Source organism: Physcomitrium patens, chromosome 7 (genome assembly GCF_059467195.1).
Source record: "Physcomitrium patens ecotype Gransden chromosome 7, ASM5946719v1, whole genome shotgun sequence".
Classification (NCBI taxonomy): domain Eukaryota; kingdom Viridiplantae; phylum Streptophyta; class Bryopsida; order Funariales; family Funariaceae; genus Physcomitrium; species Physcomitrium patens.
The window spans coordinates 4,149,838-4,176,270 of NC_143416.1; the positions used below are offsets into that span (position 1 = coordinate 4,149,838).

At 35.1% G+C, this 26,433-nt stretch overlaps 3 protein-coding genes and 1 long non-coding RNA gene across 6 annotated transcripts; 1 reads left to right on the forward strand and 3 right to left on the reverse strand.

The window, feature by feature from the left end:
* The first annotated feature begins 316 nt into the window (after positions 1-316).
* Positions 317-1,070, forward strand: LOC112284410 (uncharacterized). Its single transcript, XR_002970396.3, has 2 exons — positions 317-445; positions 649-1,070. It is a non-coding gene; the product is annotated as an uncharacterized LOC112284410 (long non-coding RNA).
* Positions 1,071-1,346: 276 nt separating this feature from the next.
* LOC112284408 (protein MULTIPOLAR SPINDLE 1) lies at positions 1,347-4,249 on the reverse strand. 3 transcript variants are annotated; one of them, XM_024524178.3, is made up of 10 exons: positions 4,058-4,249; positions 3,696-3,753; positions 3,453-3,596; positions 3,255-3,302; positions 3,069-3,139; positions 2,762-2,822; positions 2,466-2,591; positions 2,086-2,272; positions 1,803-1,873; positions 1,347-1,682 (listed from the first exon to the last, which is right to left on the reverse strand). In XM_024524178.3, the coding sequence occupies exons 1-10, from the start codon at positions 4,175-4,177 to the stop codon at positions 1,444-1,446; spliced, it is 1,125 nt and encodes a 374-aa protein (XP_024379946.1). In that variant the 5' UTR covers positions 4,178-4,249; the 3' UTR covers positions 1,347-1,443. The 3 variants fall into 3 exon arrangements, with proteins under 3 accessions (XP_024379946.1, XP_024379945.1, XP_073391196.1); XM_024524177.3 differs by having other exon boundaries at positions 3,696-3,759; XM_073535095.2 differs by lacking the exon at positions 4,058-4,249 and adding an exon at positions 3,852-3,967.
* Positions 4,250-5,387: 1,138 nt separating this feature from the next.
* LOC112284409 (uncharacterized) lies at positions 5,388-7,595 on the reverse strand. The gene is made up of 5 exons (XM_024524179.3): positions 7,195-7,595; positions 6,555-6,695; positions 6,238-6,357; positions 5,878-5,976; positions 5,388-5,741 (listed from the first exon to the last, which is right to left on the reverse strand). The coding sequence occupies exons 1-5, from the start codon at positions 7,429-7,431 to the stop codon at positions 5,634-5,636; spliced, it is 705 nt and encodes a 234-aa protein (XP_024379947.1). The 5' UTR covers positions 7,432-7,595; the 3' UTR covers positions 5,388-5,633.
* A 6,761-nt stretch (positions 7,596-14,356) lies between these two features.
* On the reverse strand, positions 14,357-19,719 carry LOC112284792 (triacylglycerol lipase SDP1). Its single transcript, XM_024525029.3, has 6 exons — positions 19,324-19,719; positions 17,805-18,947; positions 17,003-17,633; positions 16,630-16,836; positions 16,240-16,383; positions 14,357-16,088 (listed from the first exon to the last, which is right to left on the reverse strand). Exons 2-6 carry the CDS (start codon positions 18,488-18,490, stop codon positions 14,928-14,930), a joined length of 2,829 nt encoding a protein of 942 aa, XP_024380797.1. The 5' UTR covers positions 18,491-18,947; positions 19,324-19,719; the 3' UTR covers positions 14,357-14,927.
* Positions 19,720-26,433: the final 6,714 nt, after the last annotated feature.

Here is a 26,433-nt window from a genome sequence, read left to right on the forward strand (position 1 = left end):
CTCTTTAAGACATAACGTACACCATATTCTTGACACTGCCAACAGTATGATTGTTACTCAGGCTGAAGAATACCTGGATCTACTGCAGTTAATTCTAATTTGAATTTATCATACAAAATTCTAAAACAAATGAGTTGGGCACTGACTTTGAGACCTCGAATGATCGATCACTATCTATATAAAAACATTAGTACACTCACTGAAGCTCGGATTCAAGTTGTCTGACAAATCCGGGTTGAACTAGGTCCCGAAACCCATCACCCAATTTAGGGTTTAAGGTCAAATCCAGAAACGGGACAAAACCATACTTGTTTGTGCGTCTTGTGAAGATCGATCAAGTGACGGTGTAGAGTGTGGACCATCCGTGGAATTTCAAAGGCGGGATGGCTCTCTCCCGCCTGCAGTATGTGACCGTTGTGGCTGGATTCTCCGCCTTGTCTGCATGGTAAACTTCGCCGTTTTCCAGTTCTCCCCGTCTCAGATTAGGGTTCAATTGTATGCGCCTAATTGCGCAAACTTGAAGTAATTCGTGGTTGCTAGTGACACTCGAGGGGCCGCACCTGTAGATTTTTCTCACTGATAGGGTGTATTGAGACAGCAGCCGTGAAAACGCAAAGTTCTGATGGCACTTTTGTGGTCGTCACTCAGGTATGGCTTCATGTTTGGCAAGGAGTCGGCACGAAAGGAGCTGGCGGACAAAGTGAGCGATTTGAAAGCTACGATTCAGAAGCTTGAGAGCCACGATAATGCTTGAGTAATTGAATGTCGATGTGTTCGACGACATATTCCGGGACTTGTAGTGGGTGTCGCAAAATCTTTTGCGAAGTCTATCCAGATTCAGGTTTGTTGATTACCACACTGAAGAATGTGGGCGATGAATATTGCTCTGCCCTTGATGGTGAAGGAACTTGACTACCATTATCGCAGGTTAATGTTCAAACCCTGCTTAACACAAAGCTTCAACACATATCCCGAACAGGGCGGTGCTACGGCGTAGAACGATCTAGTAGCTTCCGGAGATAAGATGTTGTCAATCATATTCATTGAAAAAGCGCAACTCCTTCCAGTAATTGTTCCAGTTTGCGTATTTGATGTTGTAGCTTTCTTTGCGTTGTTATTTTTTTTATTTTTTATTTTTTATTTTTTTTGTCCTCGTCAATTTGTTCAGATGGTCGTATTGGGATGTCGCCAACTCGAGCGGAGTTGGTAATTGCATACTATTGATTGTTGAATCACTACTTAGTACAGGGTTGATGAAAATGATCCGAGTTCAGGAGTTGCCGTGGCACGGGGTCTTTCTCCAATTACCATAGTTTATGCAGGGGTTCTGCAGTTGAGCAATGATCTTGAGATATTACTTATTTTCTTTATTTGCCACTAGGTTATTCCAAGGCCACAACATTTTTATAGTCGGGAAGTGTATTCTAGAGTCGACAGTTGCGTCTAGAGCTGCTGTATTTCTCTAATAGTAGAAGAAGTAGAGGCAAGCAAGTGTACCAATGCCTTCTGCCAGATGTCTAGTCCGTCGTGTGCATCTAATTCAGCTGAAGGTTGCAGTTGTTCTAGCAACTTTTCTGTGATGCTGTCAAGCATTATCATGATCTGGGATGTCCAAGCATTGGGTCTACCTTCTAGCGTGCTCTTACAATGGAAATGGCTTGTTACCCATTCCTCCAGAATTTCTGTCAAGCCAATGGATAAGTTAAGTCTTAAAATAAAGGAAACAAGAACTAACAATTGGTAACGAACTTAAGTAAGCATAAAGTAACACTATCATGTAGGTATCCGGGTAGTGCGCATACCTTGTTCGATATTGTTTCCATCCTTCCAGGACTTCAAGTGTGCTGATACTAGTGTTTCAATCAGCTGTATCCTGTAAATTGCATCGATTTCACATATTGGATACCTTAAGCGATTAAAATAGCATTTCTGCTTGTTTCTGAAAAGACAAAAGTAAACAGTGGCCTGCAGATTTTTAAAAATCGTGCTTCTGGAAAGAACTGGAAAAGGTTTTCAATGGCGTCTCAGATACGGTAGCATGGTCCAGTTTTTAGCCGAGCTCGTAAGTCGTCTGAGTATACTTACACGTAGAAAAGATTCTCGTATGCTTGAGAGAACCCCTCGTCAAATGGGTCCGTGCACTGAAGTCTCTCCAACACCATCGTCATCTGTTGTGATGAAGTCAAAAGCATTCGATGTCCTATGTATGCATACTCCGCAAGTCTCAGCATGACTACGAGCGTCTCCTCCTGGTCATCTCCTTGACTATCATCTGGAGAATGTGTTCCGTGAAAACTGATTGTGAGCATGATAATACTTGGATTACCGTAGTGTAACCGGAAGTAGCTTTTAGTGGTAGGATTAAGAATTGACTGTTCATAAAATGTATCGTTCAGTAATGGTAAAGTATCAAATTTTATCAAAGCAATAATTCTTGCTGGAAAGGCTTGGCACAGAATTTTTACCTTGGCAGCTGGGCGTGAAGTTGAGCAAATTTCCCACTAGATCCAGGGCCAGTTTCTTCACGAGGTTGTTGACAACTAGAAGTTGACTCTCCTCGCATTGTTCTCGACGTAACAAGGGAATTGTGTCTGCACAGTCAAAAGAATTGTAGCAAGAACACAAGCGACAAGTCCGACGCGTTTACATTCCTGGATGATTTTATTTCATCAGAACCACAAAGAACAAATAACTCAACACCTTCGAAGGTATAGAAAATCAAACGGAACCCTCCAGGAGGGAGCTTCAAGGTAAGCTTGACCTTTAATGAAGTCCACAGCATGATGAATGTATGCCTCGGAGTACCTTCCTTTCAAGTGAATCTGTCAATAATCAGCTTCATTGAGCATCCAAGCCTCACACAGATTGGAAAGAGGTGTGATGTACTCCCAACGTCACGTAAACATGGACATTCATAAAATGCTATACTAAGTCGGTACCTTCTCACTCCGAGCTTCAATTTTTTACAACCTATTTGTTTTGTGTAAATTAATTGATTAGAACATCTAATATTTTCCGCAAATAAAAACCGCATGATTCCCACATATCTTTTTGGATTGGATACTCACTGATTTTGCCTGGCAGCTCAGTAACTCGATGACGAAATCAATCACTATGGCCAAATTCCCTTGCATTTCATCTGTACAGTTAAAGGCCGCGAAGCTCCTAAACGTCACGATCCTCTCAGAAATTATCTGCATCACTTAGTATTTCTCAAAAAGATTCATCATCAAAGATGCTTGAGGCCATATTACCAGAATTGTCGTCTACGCTCTGCAGCTTCAACTTCCGCAGAACTCTCACTGCCACAATAACGCAATGATCAACCTTATTCCAACAAAATAATGCACATTTTATTGACTTGTTTACATGTTTATTTATTAGTATCATCAATTTTTTACTACTCATATCTCTCTAACTTGCAGCGAAGGGTTAGGAAGGATGAAAATTACCATTTCTCAAGAAGATTTGAACCGCGCTTTGCCTAATGTAATCACCGTAGCTGTTTCGACCCTCATTCTGTTCATTACCAGCCGACTTTAAAAAGTGACACTTGCAAGGGGCAAGCAATGGTAGTCGATCCAGCACAACTGCACCTGCCCCACATTACATCCATCACTGTCAGATAATCAACATGTGAATTCTTTTTGTAAGTCCTTAGAGTTGTTTTGAAACTTGATGGTTAGGTAATGGACCTTGCAACTCCTCCAACTGCTTCGTCACGACGATGTACTTCTCTTCCAATACTTCGGCCTGCAACTTCGAGACACAGTTACGAAAATTTCCGAGTCTCACTGAACGATTCAGTAAAAGAGAAATGTGTAAAAAGTTCAACCCGATAATGGCCTCACCATTTGCATGATAAGCACAGAATCCAATTCCAGTTCAATATGGCACCGTTGAGCTATGCATTGTAAGGACCGCAAGAAAGATACTCAAGTGTCATTCAATAGACACACAAGGTGATCAACTGCTCTCAACAAGAGTGACAGGATTAGTGCCACAGCATCAAGTGGACCACGCAAAGAAATTACCACTGCTCAACGTGATCACCAACCTTTCTTCTCCACTGATTCTCTTCTGCTCCAGGATTCGAGCGAATTGAAGTTTTCCACATTGCAAGAGCCACCGCAAGCTTCATTCTCATTTCGTCTTTTCTGCTCTTGGAGATCGTCATTGAAACCGGAGTGAGGCAACATTCAAATTGACGGATTCAACTGTGAAATGCACGCAGAAAAACATGAAATGATGTGACAAATCCCTGCAGCTGGTGATGTTGCTCTGGTCGAGGAAAACTCGACGGATGGATGAAATCCGCAAGAATGTGGTCAGTCATTGAAGCAATGTGAAGTGGCGGGGTGGATTTCGAAGCAGCAGGTGAAGCGAAAGCGACGGATATGGACGATATCTATCGAGTGAAGATGTTTGAATTTATTCTGTGAATCTGGTTTTTTATGCTGATATTTTCGCCGAATTCGGCGATGGTGATTCAGAGCGAGCAGCTTTGATAGGAATCCGCAGGGCGTCGCTGATGCTGGCGTGGCAGCATCAGTCGCTGTTCTAGCCTCGCAATTGAAACCTGCTATCGAAGAGAAATTTGTTATGATCTTGTTGTGCGTCGGGAGGATCTCGAGGAGCGATTGAATCTACGAGGATTAATCCATTGGAAATTGTTGGAGGGCAAGAGGTGAAAGGGGAAGGGGACGGGTTTAATTTGTGAAAGTTCCGGAGGAAGTGAAGTGCGTTAATTTGGTTGAGAATAGAATGGTGTTAGCAATTTCACTTGTATCATTAAGTGTGGCCCTGACAACTCAGTCAACCTGCATCGCAAGATCTTGGACCGTAGGACTGTAGCTGGTTTGATCACCGCATATCTTCTTGTGGTTTTGTCAACAGCGTTGTAAATTAATGGAATCGTGGCAAGTTGATAGTCAAATCTGGTCATAGGAATCTCATAATGTTCGCTGTTGATGTATATTGAACCCTGCATGTGCTCAGGGCGTTCAAAGAATCAGTATCGCGTAGGCATACAATTGTTGTAGCGCAGTTACTAGTTAATTGATATGTGCGACATGTTTGGTGTGGCTCGTATTGAACCTGCAGTCCCAGACATATGTAATGTTTTATACCCATCAAATCCTGTGAAGTGTATGCTTTTATGAATCTAAGTGCTGGAGGGATGTTCTCGTCATGCTGCATTTCATACACCACAAAACATCGCCACTTTTTCCTAATATATGAGAGCATACCAATAAAATCAGACGCGATGTGGACCCATGTAGCTCGTGAACTACGTCAAAAGTGGTCTATGGTGTGGCAGTGAACATGAGTTGCTATGGTCTCGACGATCCAAATACACTGGACCAGACGGCATTTGAAGATCGATGTTCTCAGAGCTCAACAAAAGCGCTTGGTTGACAAAAATAATGGTGAAGTCTTTTTCCAGAGCGGAAGCAGCACTAAACTCGAACATGATGTACAACTCCGGCATGAATTCATGGCCACGTAAAATTCAAACAGCTTCCAAGATATCCTTACTTTGACACGTCGTCCAGAAGTGATCTACAAAATGAAAATTGATAATGATAAAAGGTGGAATCGGGCACGCATGAGACAGCAGCTGCAAAATGAAATTAAGCAGCCTTCCGAGTCTTAGGCTTCTTGCTTAGCTTGTAAACGACCATCCGCGCAATCTTATAGAACCATAGTAAGCTAACCACTTGGATTCCAACAGCTCCAACCTGCACCAGACGGAGGTGATGAAGACTTTTTGTTTAAGTTCACTAGTGCAAACAGGGCCGACAGTAAAGAACTTTCATCAAAACAGCAATTCAAAATACATCAAGGATAAAGAGCATGCTAATAAGGGAGAAAAACCTTGACAGCGAAAGGGGTGGTAGATGATAATAGACACTTGTACACGACAATAGGTCCAATGAAGACTCTAGCAACGGTAAAAATCAGGGCAAAAACAACCTGCACAAGAACCGAATGTCACACGAATAAGTGGATGATCGATTCTTCACAGACAAATTGAATCATTGAGAGCAAAATTGAGCCAGAGTAATCTCATAGCTCAAGTTGGTAGATAGGTATGAGGATATTACGGTAGTTCTTCCTTTTTAATCATACACAAATTGAAGAGAGAAAAATGAAGTGGAACAATTGTGCGATAACAAATGGAAATTAATGAGGCGTTGCGTGTGTTGAAGATGCTAATTGGAAAGAAACACATACATCATTCGCAAGGTTCATCGATGAATCTTTCAGGTTCAGCTCTTTGAGAAGCTCTCGAGCATGCATGAAGGGGTTTGATACTTCCATGAGCATCAGGCATGCCACCAGCTCTGTCCCACTCTACAGGAAAAATAATAATAGAAGAATTAAAATAATCGGTTCATGATTATCGAGGCATGGGACATCAAACGAAACATATGAAAAGTCCATACAATACATTGAATACAAGCGAACTTTCGGACAAGGAAACTTCAAATACAAACGAGGAGAAAAACATATCTGAGCAATAGCTGCGTAGAGTTAGAAGTAAGACTTACAATTTGACGCTCGTATCCAAACCCAAGCCCTAGGATAGTGAGAACATGGTGCATAAACACATCCAAACTGAATGGGAGCTCCACTAAGCAGCAAAGGGTATCGTAAGTGAAGTAGGCCAGACTTACTGTTAACGCCAGCATCTGCAACATTCGACAGACGATATTAGCAATTAAGCGGAGCTCATAATATCAAAAAAAAATCACTTCAAATACACTCCGCTAATGTGGAGAATCCAAAACCCCCTATGACAGAATTCTGGAATATGGAATGCTGTAACGGCACCCAATTTTCAGAGGGTATTCAGGCCTGACCACACATTGCAAACACGAAGCCTGGGAATGCTGCACGCTTGTACTACTAAAAGCATCCGATTAAGGGATTAAAAAAAAGAAAAGAAAAGAAAAGAAAAGTCCCTTAAGCAATGAGATGAGTAATGCTAGCATTTGTGCACTAAATGTAGACAAGACCATTAAGGCTTCCTCAACCGAAGCTTCGATAATAACTAGAAGATCTCTCACACACAGAAAAGGCGTCAAGTCACTTGCAACTAAACCGAAAGTAAAATAACACATTGTATCAAACACGAGCATTCTGATCATCAATATGAAGGAGGACCTCAGACAAACCTAGAAGTCTGACCTGGGGATATGTGGAGGCTGCGCCGACACCGTCCAATGGGCGAGACCAATCGGCAACCGACTTGGAACAGAAATAACAGGACACAAACACATGGATGAGTGAGACGATGCGATTGCAAAAATCCTTGGAGCGTGCCGGGAATAACACACGCGACAGCACGTAGACGAAAGTCCACGCTGCAGTCATGGCCGACATTGTCACCGGCCCAAGGTCTAGCTCCTGTGTTGCGCCCCCCATTGCTTCCCTTCCACTCGTGCGCAGTTCCTTCTTCCTGCCCTCGAAGACTGTCCAAGCAACAACACTGTCTCGCCGCAAGCAATAAAAATAACAAAAAGTATCCTAATGCTCAAGAGCTTCACCCTTCGTTCTTTCCGCCGTGAGGCCTTCAACAGATCCACGGAGATGAGTTCGTGTGTGACTCTCGTGAGATCCCCTCTCTGTCTTAGGTGCTCTTGGCCATGGTCCACGTTCGGTACACGGTCTTAGGAGCTCCAGGCTCGGTCCACGTTATGTGCACGGTCTCAGGGGCTTCTGTTGCATTTCCACTGCCCTCGAGCCCCCTCTCCTGTTTTCAATGCCTTAGTCGCACTTAACACGACTTGTTTGTTTGGATATAATAAAGGATATATATATATATATATATATATAAATTCTCTCAAAAAAATATGATAAAATGTGAATAAAAAATTTATGAGATATTATAGATGTGTGCATTTATATATATATATATATATGTGTGTGTGTGTGTGTGTGTATTATTGCTTATATGAAAGGAAAAATATCACACATGCCCTTGGATTTTTCTAAAATACTAAGAATACACCTCAATTCTTGATAATATCAAATCTATCCCTACCTTTTGTGATAATTGCAAAAATGCCCCTCACAGAAATAATCTATCTAATTCTAGTTTTTTTTAGTTTGAACTAAGGCTTAAAACAACAATTTTTTGCATTGTTTGGGCCCCATGCAAACCGGACACTCCCTCCTCCGCTACACTTGCATATTTTTTGGCAATGTACTAAAGAAAGGGACTTGCTTGGAATTGAAGAGAGTTGTGTGAAGAGCTTGGAGAATCGCCATGAGTACCTATTCGATTTTGGCACTACTAGAATTAGTTGTGCAATTCCATAGCTTAATGTCAAAAAAATCAAAAGAATATTGATATCAATAATCATGTCTTAATTTGGTGATAATATGCTTTTACATTACTGTAGCTATGTTCGTAAGAGCCAATTAGCTTAGAAACAACCTTTTCTCTTCCATGCCATGTCGTCAAGTAGGATATTGTAATGCCTTCATTATATCAAATATCCTTTGGATATCTACATTTCTATATTGAGATATGTCTTCCAACTTGTTCTTTACATTGCTTGCTACTCAACTTGTATTAGCATGTTGATTGCTCAAGTAGTTAGTACCAATGTATGTCTGTTCACAAACAAATGTCCAAATAACGAATTCACTTATATTTGCCAATTGAAATAGTGATGCATGCAATTTCTATTTGCAATTGTTGTTGGAACACTTCACAATATATCTTGTTGGATTAGACTTGATAATAGATGTTTCATAATACTTATTAATTATATTATAAGAAATAGCTTCTTTTCATTTTTGAATAGTACTAAAAACAATACTCACAATAAAAAAAAGTTGTTATTTAAAAATATGATTTTTGCTAAAAAAGTTCTTAAAAAGACAAACTTGTCAAAAATCTAGATTTTATTGACCATGCACAATATTCAAAAGCATGTTATTTTTTTCGGATATGGTGCAAAGCTTCTTTTTACACTTTGCATAAGCAAAGTATACTAAATAGTAGAAGATGTGGAACAAAACAAAATATAGATTGAAATCAATATAGTCTTTTTCAAATGATCACAGTAGAAATATGTTGAATAACTTTTCATAAGCAATTTTGTCTTCAACAATAATGTCAATCATCTCATCAAATGGCTCTACTATAACATGCAACAACAATTAAATTCCAAATCAATCAAAGGCTATTACTATAGTGTGGATATGGCTTGTTTATCTCAACATGCTCTAAGATTGCTAGTTTGATTGCCTTGGAATACTATGGTCCAATAAAGAGAAATAAGAGAGGTGGAAGGGAGGGGAGGATGAATGGATTAAAAAAAAATTAAGATTTGATAAGATGAGATCACAAATTCCCTTATATTTGGCAAATAAGAAAGTTTGAAAAGGAGCAATAAGAATCAACAATGCAAATTAGCTTGAGTTTGTGCTTAGTATATTTAATTGCTACATCATAAGCCATCACATTAATGGACACCACAATTTCGTTGTTGATATGGAAATTTACCAAAACTATAAAAAAAAAAAAATATATATATATATATATATATATATGAGACAAATGATACTAATAAGAAATAATGGTAAACAATCTTATTTAGTTTATTCCATAGTGTTGTGTAGTAATGTAGCCATTAGATGAAAGAAAAAAAAATTGTTTTATTATAGAAGAGCCTAATTTAAAATATATAATAAAAAAACATAGACAAATGATAGGCAAGTAGTAAAATCTATTAGTATTAGAACTACTTTTATAAAAATAGATTCTATTTACTTTGTAGAACCATAAATAAAGAAAAATAAAATAGATTAAAAAAATAAATCATTTAGACATATATAAGAAAGAATTAAGAATTGATTTTAGCAAAAATTACTTCAAGAAGATAATAATTGATATTCAAAGAGGACCAATTGCCAAAAAAAGTCAAAATCAGATCCCAAGCCATAAAACCAAGCACATACAATGATTCTAGGATTCTTTTGCAAATTAAAGAGTGAAATTTGAGAGCATACTTGAGGAAAGATTTTTGAGTACTAGTTTCATATCATTTGAATTAATATTGAGATTTTTAAAGATTTTTTAAGTTAGTAATATACTTAGTGGATTTATATTTTAAAAAATAAAAATACATTTATAAATTTGAAGGTTTTTGAGTTTCATAGTATGTGTATAAGTAAAAATTGGGCAGTTTGTTATTATGCTTATTATAAATGTTATGAAATTTTAATTTGCTATAGAATTACTAAGATTTTTTTATGATGTAAAAATTGATTAAATATTGATTAGAATTGATTTAGGGTCTAGGATTTGGTTAGAATTTGATTAGGGCTTAATTAAGATTTAAGACTTGTCTAAGGTTTGGTTACAACTTAGGATTTTATTTGGATTTGATTATGATTTGATTAAGATTTTTCTACAATTTGATTAGGATTTTACTAGGATTCATTAGAATTAGTCTAGGATTTAGGGTTTCATTAGGATTTTACTAGGATTGATTTATAATTTAGGATTTTATTAGAATTTGACTCAAGATTTTTTTAAGATTCATTAGGATTTTAATTAAGATTTGATTTAAAATTTAATTAAATTTTATTAAGATTTTAATTAGAATTAAATTAAGATTTAATTTGGATTTATTTAGGATTTATTTAAGATTTCTATTTTAAATGTTTTTTTAGGATTCTTTCTTGTTTCTTTAAAACATTTTATTTCTAGTATTTCTTTAAAAAAATTATTATTTAAAGGTTTATTTTAATATTTTTTTAATATTTCTTTGTTATTTTTCTTTAAGATTAATTTAGGACTTATTTGTGTTTCTTTTGTAACTTCTTTTAAATTTATTTTGGATTGATCAAAGTTTGATTAAGGTTATTAAAGATTACTTAAAATTTATTTAAGATTCTATTAGACTTGATAGGATTATTGTTACATTTCTACTTACCTCTTGTAGTTAGGTGCCCGATGCATTTTCAAGCAAGAACATATGGAATACAATAACGACACTGAAAATGGCAACTGAAAGCACAATAAGAGACCAAACTATTCAAATCGATAAGACAAAAACCAATGTTAGAACCTATAATTTTACTAATTACCATGAGAAGCACATCATCAAAGCTTTGACAATAGTGAGTACTTCTTTGAAGACTTCATATATATATATATATATATCCAATCAAACTCACATGACTAGAATAACAACCACGACACATCACAACACTCAAACTCCCATTAAAAAAATCAATGCATTAAAAAAAGAAGAAATTCACAAAAGAAATACAAAACATGAATGAGAATATGTTGCAATGTAGCAACACTTTTGGAAGAGATGGAGACTTGATAAAATCAAATTATAACTTGTTTACAATGTCCTACATTCTAATCATACAAAGACCATGCACACAAAATCCCACAAGATCCAAAAAAAGCAAGCAATATGGCTTATTAGAATCCATAAAAGGATACATCTAGAATTATCAAACTACACTACTCCATTTTTTTTGGTTAAAGACTGATTAGGCATGCCAAATTCCAAATTAGTTGGCTATTACACGACAATCTATAAACAATTACAAGAACTCATTAAATCAAACCAAAAAAATTGTAAGATCATACAGGCAGAATTGAAGTGGAAAGAACTATGCAAACAACAATGCCTAACTTTCAATCAAACTAGCTTACAAGGCCAACAACTTGCAAAAAACAGTAGCTTACAGAAACATTGAATTATGCCAATGTCTAAGAAAGAAGAGACATAAAATTTACAAGAGAGAGTTGAGCAATTTATAGCATCCACATTGAGAGGCAGTGTCTATTTTGGGAGGTGCCCAAGAAGTGAGTAAAAAGTGCCATGCCAAATTTGCACGACACGTGCTCCTGGCCCTAGTTCAAACTGAACAAAATTGGAAGTAAATAGATTATCATTCCAAGGGGCATTTTTGCAATTATCACAAAAAGAGTAGATTTGATATTAACAAGAATTGGGGTGTATGCTTGATATTTCTAGAAAATTCAAGGGCATTTGTGATATTTTTTTTATATAAATCTATAAAAAATAGTAAGATTCTTTTATAAAATAAGATAAGACTTATAACTATAGAAGTTTTTAAATAATAAATACATGTGAATACTTTTCTATTTTTTAAAATTTATTAAGATGATTTTTTTTTTCAAATATATATATATATATATATATATATATATATATACATATGTCAACAAATCTCCACACACAAGATTTTAAAATATCTTTCAAACTTATATACATAGATGTATGTATGTATATATGTATACATACATACATACATACATACATACATACATATATATATATATATATATATATATATATATAAATGAATTAGAAAGATAGAACTTGTGGTATGATATTATAGTTTGTGAAATTGTATGGCATATAGGAGGTATTTATGTAATAACTGGTGCTGCTGCCCGAAGAAAAAGATTGATTTTATGCACAAATTTATTTATAAAACTTTAATTGTTGATCTGTTTCTTAAAGAATGGTATATCTATGTTGCTTTTTAATTTTTTTTCATTTTTGGGGTTTCATAATTGTAAAAATCAAGTTTCAAAAAGATTGAAAATAATATTATTGCATGAATAAATACAAAATAAATAAATAAATGTTTGTACTTCTTTGTTATATTGAATTGTACATATCATAATTGCTTTCAATGTCAAAATTGTAAGAAACATAAAGATATAAAATAAAAAAATATTAAAGAATTGTATATGGTTTATTTCCTTATTTTTAATAATTATCATATCATCCTTGTAAATGAGGGATGGGATGTTAAATCCTAGAACTGAATTCTTGTTTACATGCTTTAAAGTTCTGCCCAGCTATAATAAACACTAAATGAAAGAAACAAAGTACCACATTCAAAATAAATTAAAACAAGTGTGTTTCTTATCTTGAAAATACTCATGTTTAATTGATGGGTTCAAGGAGTGGAATTCTGACATGGTTTTTTTAGGAAAACATACAAATATCTGTAAAACAAAATTTAAAAAATAAACATGACTCCATTCATTTATGTTCAATAGAAAAGGAATTGTGAGATTGAGTGTACAATATAAGTTCTTTCAATAATGCATTCAAAAGAAAAAAAAAAGCATATATATATATATATATATATATAAATGCATACATACACGCATACATTCATCAAAACAGAAAATCCCTCAGACGATTATTTATATATATATATATATATATATAGATAATACTGTGCTATGTTGCTATAGTTGTTGAGGATAGAATGATTTTTGAACATCACTCAAGGTTTATGAAGGTCCATGCCAAGGTATGTATAAACGAGACATGATACCAGACCTAACAATATTGGAATTAGAACACCAAGTCTCTTTCACATTATGTCCATTCTTGGTGTGATTCATTGTAAAATCATAGAATTCACTTACACCATTGTCTTTCTTTGTAATCATTTTGGCAACTTAATAAATGATGGGAATAAAAAATAAATACATAAATAAAAAAACAATCCAAAATGAATTACAAGATTATTAATGACATTTTAAATAAAAACCCATACAATACTTTTTCTTTTATATATGATGCTTTTAGGTGCATGTGTATATACACACACATTCCTCTATATATATATATATATATATACATGCTGAATCTTAGAACCTTAATAACATTCAGAATTGCAATCTTATCCATAAATTTTATTGTTAATATTAATATTAATTTTTAATTTCTAAAAATGAAAAGGTTATTTTCTTTGTCTAAAAATGAAGGAATCAAGGAATCAACGAGTTGGACTGACATCACTGTTCAATGCATTTCTTAGTTTCCTCATAATTCCCGCTCGCTTTTGGGATTATGCCACAAGTCTAATATCTTGTTGTAAATTGGATTGAAGTTTTTGGTTACATGATCAATATCCACTTTAAAGTACTGCTTAAAGTTTTACAATGTTTTTGTGTATTTTACCCATGTTAATTGGTATAGTTGTGTAGGCATCTACAAAAATACTTATTTAACATAATTAAATAATAGAAAATGAGAGTGAGGAAATCCAAATTTGTTCTCCTTTCTAATAAAACTATGAAATATCTGGCTTGGGCAACTTTAGTAGTTTTGGTACTTGAAGTCAAAACCAACTTTGATTGAACTGGGGTGATATTCCATCATTAACATCCTTTCCCAAACCCTAAATCCTTAAGCATGGATGCAGAAGAGCAGTTTCCCACTTTCAGTAAAGGAAAACAAGACAATGAAGGATATTGAACTCGTCCAATTCACAATCCATATGGCTGGCATTGAACATGCCCAAACTTAGACTGGAGTAAAAGTAGTACGATATCTTAACTGACATAGTTTAATGATGCTCATAAAAACCAACGTCAAGCTTAAGTGTACAAGAGAGGAAAAAAATAAAAATAAAAATGATGTACAAAGTTATAGTGAATATGGCTGCCAGCTAAAATCCTTACATCACTACAACTGGAAACCTGCCTGATCAAACTGAGCTTCAAACTCTAAATGATAAAAATATTCAATGAGCTCTGAGAGCTGAAACCTGAGCATCTGAGGCAATGCTACACATGTAGAATGATTGTGTCATAACGTCTTGATGTACCTCTTTATCACTTGGTGATAAGATATCTGCCGCTGGCTTCGCATAAATATCTGGCATACAGGTTGAAGAATGAACCTTCGTTGTGTGCCGGAACTTCATGATCCATCACATTGTTTTACGACATAAAGTGAGGGACTTTGAAGTACAATAAGGCAATTGACCGAACACCCAGTGGCAGAAAGCAATGCTCCACATGTAGAACGATTTCTGCCACATGATACTCTGATCCACAGCGTCGAGCAAAAGCCACAGCTTCCTTCCTTCCTTCCTTCCTTACTTCAATTTGTTGACCTCTGATTCCGATCGCTGCTAACAAAAGAACCAAAGGCTCCACGATCTAATGCACGACCTTGCAAGCCTTCGTATTGTTTCTGGGGGGAAGTGGCTCTCAGGGCTTCCCTCATGCTGATTTCTGCAGCATTTTCTAAGTTTCCATTCATTTCTGGATTGTCATGCCACAGCAAGCTTGCCGCTTTGGATGTCTTCTCGTGTGCAAGGAAGTCTAATTGTTCTGAGCATTCGCATGGCGTGTTCCACGCCGGTGTAGGACATATACAACCAGGGATGCTAAAGCACCTCGAACTGGGTCTGAGTTCTTCACCATGTACCGGGTTACAATCAGAGATTGTCAACCTTTCTAGATATGCACTAGCCGATTTGCGCATTTTTGGCTGCTGTGGATTACCGGATTCCGGCTCGTCAGGTGATGAACCGTTATCATCAATTCGTGCAGACTCGTTTCCAGCTCCGGTCCCAAGCATGTTACCACTTCCTACCGCCTCCCAGATCTTATTTTTCCGGTTGCCGCTTCGAAACTCCCCGCTGCCGGGTCGGTGCAATTTGTTAACCGGCATCAACTTATTTGCGTCCGATTCGTCTCCACTTTCGTGACCTCCTTTGGGCTCCTGGGGAGTTGTGGCAGGTGTGGTAGCCATTGCAGAATCTGCTTCTCCATCATAGTACATCACAAATTTGGCTGCTGACGCCGTCCGCATGAGAGGCCCACCTGCTCTCGTCCACGACTGCTGGTACAGGTCCAGATTATCATCGCTATCACTACCGTCATGCGTGATACGTACCGGTCTAAGGGTCCGCAGGGTGGGACCTCCCCACGGCCCCCCTTGTTGCGCTCCATCATGAAAGCTCTCATCATCTAGAGAGCCGCAAGAATTTTCTCGAGCCATGTTGTTCCAAGAAGGAATACGCTTTGTTCCAGATAACCCTCGCATGCCACCATGACTATTCTGCATTGCATTGCTTCGCTCTATCTCCCGCAAGGCTTTACGACGACGGTTCAGTTCCGAGACACACTCGTCTAGCATCAGTTCTATGCCACAGTTGGCTTGAATGGCTGATAGCTTAGCCCAAGTACAGCGTCGGCCTTGCATCACTGCCTTGCGAAGATCTATGGGTGTTGGATTCGTAATAATCTTGGCAAACTGGAAGAAATTATTCGTGTTAGTAATTGCTGAAAAAGAGATCATCGACGAAGGAGAGACACGCTTATGAAATGTTTCATACAGGATAGAGGCAAAATCTGTTCAGACCGGCCATGATTGCATGGATTCATATAAGCAGCGAGCTGCTCACCTGGGCAAAAGTAGCTGGCATAACAATCGTGACATCTCCTTCCCAATCTTGTGCGAACAACTTGGCAAGCCCAAAGACCTCAAATCCCATCTCCATCACCTGCTTGCATCGGTGCTTAACCTCCATTTCCGCTAAGTGTGCCAACTGCACACGCACGGAAAAAATCCATCTCCACTAATAAACATCCAATACAATGAAAAATATATAGGAAAAACAAAATAAAAACAAAAGTAGGTTAATTTAATTCAATTTAATTTAATTTTAAACAAATTCGCTTAGATACTCTTGAGTTTCCTCATACTAACGGTTCCAAGATGCTTAGAAGCTGACAGCGTCAAGAATGCTCAATTCATTTCAATTTGAAGTTGTACAAGAAATCTGCATGCTCACTTTTCCAGCAAAATCTCCTCCATATGCACGAACAAAATCCTTGAACCTCAGAAAAGGGGTAATATGTGGATTCGCCTGGCTGACAATAAAATGGTTTACGTTGAACAGTTCCTTCAACTGCATCATCGGCAAATCACTTTCAAGGCTGCCATCTCGCCATCGTCGATTCCCAATATCCTTTTCCATGTTCTTGTCCCCCGGACCAACCTAGAACAGCCAGGGCAGCACCACAAGCTCAACTTCAAGAAACAAAAGCAAGACATTTTCAAATCTCTTCTTTGTATCATGTTACAAAGTCTCAACAACTACCGATGCTGATGAAACCTTCTGACTACTGAGTTGACTATTAATAAAGAGTTTTTAAGAAATGAACCTGAGGTGGTGTATGATAGGGCACGAGGTGCCCAGTTCGATCCTTAGCCATTAGCTCTTGCGCTTCAAACAGCCCTGGAAATGCACATGATGCAGTGACTGCGCTCCAAATGACTACATGAGGGGAAGTTAAATAATTCAAACATCTCGGGGGCTCAAGTTTCCGAGGTGAACATACAGATATTCCAAGCACACGACCAGATAGATCGTAAGCCTCCTGGAAAGTTAAATCCCCAATGAGCTGTCTCATTTTCCTTTGCAGCATACCAATTTCATGCACAGCACCCCGGGTCAGAAGCCTGTGCGCAGTAGCAAAGATGCTCCCCATGTTTTCAAAAAAGTGCATGGGAGGCATGGGGTCATCGAAAAAACTCTGGAGCTCTGTCCATGTGCGCGTTGCAGCAAATGAGCATATGATAGATCCTACACTAGCTCCTGCAATCACTCGGGGAAGTAGACGATGCTCGATGAGAGTTCGTACAACCCCAAGATGAAACGCTCCGAGAGCTGCTCCACCACTAAGAAGAAGTGCAGTGCGACCAAAACCATGGCGGGTTTCGTGAATGAAAGCAATTTTTTCGTCAAGTGTAAAGCTGTCCGAGTCACTCCCACACACGGCTCGAAGGTGGTACCTGGCACATGTCATGACGAATCAATAAAAATTAGAGCCATATTTTGGAGGTATCTGCGATCGAACTGCAGTTTACTGTTATGTTTAAGGGAAACGATCCAAACATGAAAAAATCAATTCTCATCATTATAAATACTACATGATGAGAAAGAACATGTATTCGAGTAAACACCTCACTTCGTTGATATACTCCTGAATAAGGCGGGGAGTTTGTAGCCGGCCCTTGTGCAGTTCAGGGTTGCACATATTCCCCAAATTGCGCACTAAATCAGCCCGAATGCAGAAGAGAATATCCTCAACACCACCTTCCAAACGACGCAATCGAAGCTCGTTAAGCTTTGACCGCACCAAATCCTCATCGTACAAATCTGAATCCTTCCTCCGAGTTTGCTCCTTCTCAAGCATCCGCGCAGCATGAGCCCACTCCTCGTATGTCAAAGCGGTCTTCATCAAATTGGACCAGAACTTCCGTCTGTAAGCACGCTCTGCTCTTTGTGATCCTAGCTTTGCTCTTTTCAAAAGTATGGTCGCTACGACAGCTGCTAACAAAAGGACACTCGGGTTTCGAGGGTTTAACCACGATCCCACACCCCTGAACCACAAATACAAGAGCCGCTTCCACACCTTCCATATCCGCAGTGCCTTCGTTGCGATCACGATACGAACCTTTTTCACCCATCGAAAAAACAGGATGCGAAAGGCAACAACTTTCTGCGCAAGAGTTAGAGGTGCAATGGCGAAGTGCTCCAACGCAGCGTCGGCGTCATCGTCCCTATAATCCATTATACACAACCTCTCTACCTCGTTGCTCGATACGAAAATCCAACTTCTGTTACCTACCCTAACAAACCATGGCATAAGAAACAACCATTCCAACTCCAGAGCTACGCACCCAAACCAGCGTCGATTCGTTTTTTCTTCCTCTGTTTTTTCTTTCTTTATTTCCTTAAATCTACCTCCAGTCCTCAGTGTTCTAAGCGCAATTATTCACATTGCCGACTCACGAAACCTCTGACGAAAACTAATGGGTCATCCTATCTTCACCTCGACCTCCAGAAGCTACAACTACACAATCTGACATGATTATTGTACCCCGCCTCGCAACAGTTCTACTCTTCGAAGATCACATCACAACACCATCAAGTCTACGCGATGCTAAACCCCCTCGCATCCCTCGCAGTCCATAGATCTCTGTCCTGAGCAAGACCAATACCTACAACCCTAAGCGTCCGCAATCACACCCCCTGCCGACGCCTTTCTTTTTTTTCTTTTTTTTTTTTTTTTTTTTTTTTTTCTTCTTCTTCTTCTTCGTTTGCTTCACCACACGCCCCCACACGTTAAATTCAGAATCAATTTCATGTTGACGAAACGTAGATTCTACGCAAAAGTAATACTCAGCACCATAGCAGGCAATCCCGCAGCTCCGTTCCAATTCCCCAAGAACACTAAATTCAATTATAATGTAGTTACTCCAGCAGGCCACCCAAAACGATACACGCTACACGGAGTCTCTCTTGTCAGCAACATTGGACTGATACGATCTAAAGCTGCACGTAATTCAATCAGAAAATGCTGCAGACAATGACGATGACTAGACATGATTTCCCAAAGTGGAAAAAACAAAGCAATTCGGTGATTCGGAACACCAAGTTTACAAGGTTTAAAAGCAACGATCATGGCATGTGTGAGACCTGTCAGCTGATAGCCCCACCGAAGCATATCATGACGATAATCCATATCTTGTTTACTGCCACCTCAAACGAATTTCACAAGTGGATAAGCACCGCATCCGGAACTTTCGCCACAATATTTCCTCGAAAAGCTCGGTCAATCCTCTCCCCGTCCCTCCTGCTTTCCACTTTCCCCAGAGAATCAAACATATTCTCTCCCTACAACGATGGAACCATAGGAGCAATTGGGTTCAAAGAGCCAGGCGGTTACTGCATCACCAATCACGAGCTACTCTTGAGCTGCTGTAGCTCCAAAATCATCGCAACTGCACCGAAACGGTCGCATGAGCGACAGGTGCGGAAACCCTAGGTTTCCCGATGAAGACACAGAGCTGCAATGGAAAGCTGTAAGAATACGACACAATCAGTGTCCTCCTGATACGGCTTTGAAAATTTTATAACTGGCAGGAAGGGGATTCGAGAAGCAAACAAGGGGGGACCACAATTCACCGCATAGCAGACATTAGGTTCGTTGGTTGGTGGGTTGGTTGTCAGGGTAAGCGTGGCATTACCACTGCACCCCAACTCAACTCAACTCATCATCAACACCACCACCAACATCAACAACAGTGTCATTCCATTCATTCTGTCGCTAGCCAGCCATCCACCGAGGAAGAAAGAAAGGAAATATGGATGAGGAAGAAGACGATGAAGACGATGAAGGAAGGAAGGTGATGAAGCTTCGAAGGCACTGAGAACACCAGATTAACCTAAATGTACTTAATTAAGTATTATTTTGTTTATGCAGTATGGTGCCATTCGTTTGAGGTGGCAAATTTGAGGAAGAATTCTTGTTTGCTACTGAATTTTGATATGTATCCTATCTGCTAACATGTTTTTGGCCATGTGCAAATTATTCCAGAACTCAAGTACAATATCACAATTCTCTAATTGACAACCTTTTTTTTTTTTTTTATTTCTAATTTGTAAATCATTCCATACAAAATATTTTAAAATAAAATTATCCCATTGGATCTATATTAATTAAATATAAATTTTCTTGGAAGAGAGGCCATATAATACTAAAGTATTTAAAATTAAAAAATAGTTTGCAAGAAAAAATACTTTATTGCAAAGTGAATGCTTTTCATCAACCAAAGTGTCCTAGGCTTCATACTAATTTGTACATAGATGCTTTGTTTGAATACATGTAGAATTTTTTTGGATGTTTGATACATGCATAAGGCATAATTAAGGATTACGTTATAATTGATTTTTGCTTTTTTTACATTTGTAGCAACACCATAGAATCAAATTAACTATATAAGTATTTTTTTATTTTTAGCTCTTGACTTAAACTACATATTTTTTAATTGAATAATAATTTTTGTAATAATTTATTTACCACTTTTGAATCTTGCAAATTCCATACATTGTCCTTAAACTTAAGAAGTTTTTTTTTTTTTTTTTTTTTTTTTTATCAAAATTAATATTGTATGTCAAAAAATTAGATATTAACATCTAATAGTATTTGAGTAGATTAAAACATAGTTTATCTATTGGTCTATAACATAATTTTATTAGTTATTTTCATTTATGAATTTTATGCCTTCAATATTTTAATTTAGCAAATCACACTGCTATGACATAACATTCAATGGATTGGGATACATTTGTAATTTGAATAAAGAATATATAACTGTTTTTTTAATTTTATTAAAGTTTAATTTTATAAAAATAGATGTTTTTATGAAAAAAATATTTATTTAAAAAAATTATGATTGAAAAAAAAATCATCTATGTTTTTACACAAATCAAAACAGCAACAACAATATTGAGTCTTATCATGATAAATTAAAATTAAAATTATACAATTATACAATTAAATTATAAAGAAAAATATTTAATTTTAATTTTTTTATTATCTTTTGTACATATTATATTAATGTTGACCTATTAGGCATAAGTTCAAGACTTGTCAAATAATGGTCTCTGCATTTGAAATATCATAATGCTTCTATCAAAGTGTTTGTTTTGCTAGTTATTAGCTTCTTGTAAAAATATGGTTGTAACTCAAGAGGTGGAGTTTGTGACTTTAATGGATGTATCAGTTGTAAAAGCCCAAACCATATCTAATCATGATGTGATTATCAAAGACTACTTCTATAAGTCTGGCTACTATCTTTGCTAACTTTATTGTTGCTATTTTTAGTTTTCATTTTGTCAAGAAAGCGAGCAAAGAAAAAAAGCTAATAAAAATATGAACTTGTTATCTTTGCTGATTTGGAGTATTCCATCCAAACTTAACTCCTTTGGCCACCTTGCTTTATAAAAATTGTTACTTGTAATGGTGACTCAATCATATGAAAGAAAAAGATCTTTAATTATAGATGCATCTCTCAATAAAATCAAATATGAAATAGGTGTCTAAACCCTTTGTTTTAAAGTATCACCAACTTTACTATTAGAATCCTTCAAATTCATAATGATGTGGCTTGCTGCAGTATTATATAGATCATTGCGATCCAAAATTGAGTTCTTTGCATATTTAAGAAGGTTTTGAAGATGGGTTTTAAATTTGCTTTTGTCACCTTATTTGTTTAGGTTGATCTAATAAAGAATACAATCAAAATGGTTGAAATTGTTGTTGTAAGAGTTGAAGCTAGTTCTTTGCAAACAAATAAGGAGGTGGTATTGTTGTTTGTAGCATTTGAGCCATGATTATAAGAAATCTTTTTAAATGGCAACAAAATCCAAGGAAGGTAAGAGATTATATATATATATATATATATATATATATATATATTGCCGATTTTTATGAGATTTTATTCACACAAATATATAAAACGGCTTTCTTCATCAATATGTTGTGATATGTTTAATAGGTAGAATATTTGTTCACTTGTTCAAAAATAATTTGTGTCAATCTTATAATTTTTTTAGTGCTGGTTGCCTTAATTTTCTTGTCCATTTTACAACTTTCTCGCAAAAGATGTTTTGAGTCAATTGCTCCTGATTTTTCAACTTATTATTATGGTTTTTGATCTAGTGGCTTTTAAGAATCCTTCTTCAAAGATTGTCTTTATAGCATGTAACTTGGTAGATATTATTTCTAGATTGCTCTCATTATAGGAGCAACAAATGAAAGTGTTCTTTGATTCAACAGGTTAAAGATCTGCGACATTAATGCTTGTGTCAGGGACAAGAACTCGATGAAAGCTAAAGAGTAAGTGAGACTTTTCTCAAAAAGAAATAGGACAAAATAGAAATATGTATATTAAGAAAGAAACTGGAATGGCTATTGCCAAAATACAAGAAAACTAGAGATCCTTGAAACTAGACTAGAAGCAAGAAAGGAGTTGACAAGAGTGAAGAGGGCTTCACTCTTGCCTCTATATATACTATCTAACTAGAAGCCACGTGGCGATGTTCTATAAGACCTCCAATATATGTTGACTTTCTAGGCCACATGCCTTTGCTTGCAAGGCAAGTTTTCTATAGATAGACCACGTAGTTAGCTTGTTCTTTAAGCTTCCAACATGCGTGGCACATGGCTAACTTGTTGACCAAGTTTCTAACCTAAAAGTCAACTATAGACTCCTATAAAGTCAAAGCAGCGTCTATGAAGCTTCTAAGAAGCTTCTCTAGAAGATATTACACAATTAACCTACTTTTACATACTTTTATCTATTCATATAGGTAATTATATGTATGTCCGTGACAGCTTGTCGCATTGAAGGTTTTGAATAATATATATATATATATATATATGCTTCTATAGTATGAAATTAATTGATAACTAATATCACTTGAAGTAATAACTATGTATGATTTTTCAAAAGAATATATTTAATAACCCTAAATTCTAAACCTTAAACCAAATTCTGAACAAATCCTAAATCCTAAATCAAACTCTAAATCCTAGACAAATCTTAAATCTTAAATTAAATCCTAAATAAATCCCAAATCCTAAATCAAATCCTAGACAAACTCTAAATCTTAAATCAAACCCTAGATAAATCCTAAATCCTAAACCAAACCTTAGACAAACCCTAAATCCTAAATCAAATCTTAAGTAAAATCTAATTAACTCTAAGGTAGATTAGAATTCCAATACATATTAATTAAACCATTGATTTTGCTTAAAAATTTACACATCTCTTAACATTTTAGTTAAAAATAAACATAATAAATTTGAAGATAATCGCACTTACGAAATGGAAGAAAAATCCTAAAATTTGCTTAGGTATTGGCCAGCCTTCTATTCCAATTTGAATGTTGAACTTCTAGCTCTAATATCTTCCATTTGAATAATTGATTTTCTTCCAAAATTTACTTAAATTATTGGAAATAAAGTCTAGTCTCTATGTATAAAAAAGATCACTTCAATTCAATTGAAAAATTGCTAAAGATCTAAAAAATACTCATTGACCCTCAAACCCCAATTTTTGAGCTCTTAATCTACAAAAACTTTGACTCACTTTGATCTAACTATTTGATTGAACTTGTATTCTCAACCTATATCAAGTACAATTACATTCACCAACCTATGCAATTACACTTATAGATCTGCTACAAAACTCCCAAAATTGCTCAAAACGTCAATCCTACTTTATTTCACAAAAATTCTGTCATCTAAAACTACCTTAACTTTGTAGAGCTCTAACAAAGTCATTACAAATCCAAATCACAAAAAACCAATTTTTAAAGAAACCTTATCAAGTTTTCTTTGAAATCCCATTCTTTAATCTACCAAAAAACCCCAAAGTTACCATAGGTGCATGGTTTTGTGCCTCAAGGTCTGATTTTAACCCAAGTTGACAACCGATCTTCTTTGGATATCAATTTTTGGCTTCTTGAGGTAAATTTCACTAAAATATACTCTTAATTCCTTCCTACACATGCTTATATCATTTTATTTCTCAATCTACTTTGTTTTGCCTTATTTATGGTCCTACAAAGTAGGTAGAAGCCTATTTTGTAAAAAGACAATATTAATACGCTTTAGTTTTACTATCTTTTTGACTATTACTTTTTTTCTAAGATAATTTGCTATAATATTTTAAAGTAAGATCTTCTATAATATAATATTTTCTTCTCTCTTTCATTCATTAGCCATATTACATCACAACAATATAAGGCAACAACTATACTTTTTAGTAGAATGTCTATAGTTAGAAATTATGAAGTTCATTCTTTTTTGGCTAGTTGTAACTGGCAAGAAAATTGATGGCCTAAAATAGAAGAAGTAGCTCCATATTTATAAAGAGCATTTTATACAATCAAATTCCATTGAGTATTATTGTACAAACAATGAGCAAACAATGCAAATAGACATCCTATCAAACAACTTGCATTATTTTGTTTGTGAGTATGACAATTTCAATCATAGTAAATCTTTCTTCTATTACACTTGTAATCAATGTGACTTTTGTTAGAATATCATTTGCATACAACATAGCCTTAATTGTGTATAAATTCATCAATACTACGTTTCATTTCTTGTATATATTCAAAATATTTCTTTAGTGGTGCATATAAAAATCCCTCTTTTTCTATTGCAAAATACAAAAAAACTATAGAATGTATAATTTTTTTCTTTTTCTACTACACACAATCTAAAAAAGAGTATGTACTAAAATAAGATGAAGTAAATTTAGTACACACATATTTATAGGGCAAGTATGAGGAGAGTAATAAAAAGACGTTATTACTAGCTATTGGAAACTATTGAGAATTGTTGAAAATTATATCCAAATAATAATTCTATTTATCCAAATATAGATTGTAGTCTTAATGATGAAGAAGATTTATACTATCTATATATAAAATTATGATGATGGATAAATTACTTTAGTAAAAATTTGGATTGCTTTATTATTATCCATAAAGTATTATATTAATATTAAAATATATATATATATATATATATATATATATAAGCATCTATTCCAAAGGTATAATTATACTTATGTATTAAGTTTATTTATTTATTTTTATATTAAAACCATAATAAAATTTATTATATTAATTTTAAAAAATTAATAATTAATTGATATCTTTTATAAATTATACCAATGATATAATTTTTATTAGTAATATATTTATTACTTTATCAATCATATATTTAATACATTAAATCTTTTACATTTTTTTTAATAATATATATATATATATATATATATATATATATATTATTTTTGTTTTAATATATAAATATATTTATGTATCTTATTTTTATAAAAATTTATTGAAATAACATAGTAATATAATTTTTAAAATTAAAAATAAAATATAACTTCTAAAATCTATTCAAATATTTATACTTTATTCTCAAATATTATATAATAATAAAATATTTTATTTATTTTTTAATTATATGATATTATTTATGAAGCTTTTAGTTAAATTTCAAAATATTCTATAACTTTATTTGAAAGTTATTTTATGTTTTGAAATTTCTATTATTGCATAATGATATCCATGGGCTAGTTAGGAATAGGATTTGATAAAGTAGTAGGTTGAACTTAGACAAGGTATAACTACCAAAGTAGATAAGCTCACCCATGCTCGTTGAGATAAAAAGTGAGATACATTGGTATGTTCAAGTAGCATGTGCAAACAATGTTGAATAGATGTAGAGATTGATGGCCTCTTTAATAAACATACATTTTTTTATAGAATAAGTTATAAGTTTGAAGAATCTTTTACTTGGCTCAATTTTAGAAAGATAGGTTATCTTTGTTATAGATATTAGAACCACAATACCTCAACTAATTGCACTTTCAAGAAAATATATATTATAAAAATATTCATGATTTTTAAAAGAGTTATATATTATATTTATATTTATATTATTATTTTAAAATCTCTCACTTTTTATTAATTTTAATTATATATGTTACTCATGTAATTTAGAGCTTATTTATATTACAAATCTTATTACATGCTTTTGATTTTTTTTCCAACTTAGTTAACTAAAATCATTAGTCAAATTTCTATTCATTATTAATTTTTTATTATAATCAATGCAATTGAGCTCTTAGCTATAGTACCTATAAAAATAAAAATCAAAATCAAATATTTATTTTTAATTTAAAACTTTCAAATTCTATATATTTATAATTGTTT

Bases quoted from the DNA above. Each gene is read 5' to 3' on its own strand.
- LOC112284408 (XM_024524177.3), bottom strand. From the start codon at position 4,177: ATGACGATCTCCAAGAGCAGAAAAGACGAAATGAGAATGAAGCTTGCG. The intron at 2,823-3,068 runs GTGAGTATCCAA...GATTATTGACAG, and splicing joins TGAGCTGCCAGGCAAAATCA to ATTCACTTGAAAGGAAGGTA. The intron at 2,592-2,761 runs GTCAAGCTTACC...TTGACTGTGCAG, and splicing joins TGCTGTGGACTTCATTAAAG to ACACAATTCCCTTGTTACGT.
- LOC112284409 (XM_024524179.3), bottom strand. From the start codon at position 7,431: ATGGGGGGCGCAACACAGGAGCTAGACCTTGGGCCGGTGACAATGTCG. The intron at 5,977-6,237 runs GTATGTGTTTCT...GTTCTTGTGCAG, and splicing joins CGATGAACCTTGCGAATGAT to GTTGTTTTTGCCCTGATTTT. The intron at 5,742-5,877 runs GTTTTTCTCCCT...CGTCTGGTGCAG, and splicing joins CCACCCCTTTCGCTGTCAAG to GTTGGAGCTGTTGGAATCCA.
- LOC112284792 (XM_024525029.3), bottom strand. From the start codon at position 18,490: ATGCCATGGTTTGTTAGGGTAGGTAACAGAAGTTGGATTTTCGTATCG. The intron at 16,837-17,002 runs GTTCATTTCTTA...TGGCTGTTCTAG, and splicing joins CCTATCATACACCACCTCAG to GTTGGTCCGGGGGACAAGAA. The intron at 16,384-16,629 runs GTGAGCATGCAG...GTGCGTGTGCAG, and splicing joins GAGGAGATTTTGCTGGAAAA to TTGGCACACTTAGCGGAAAT.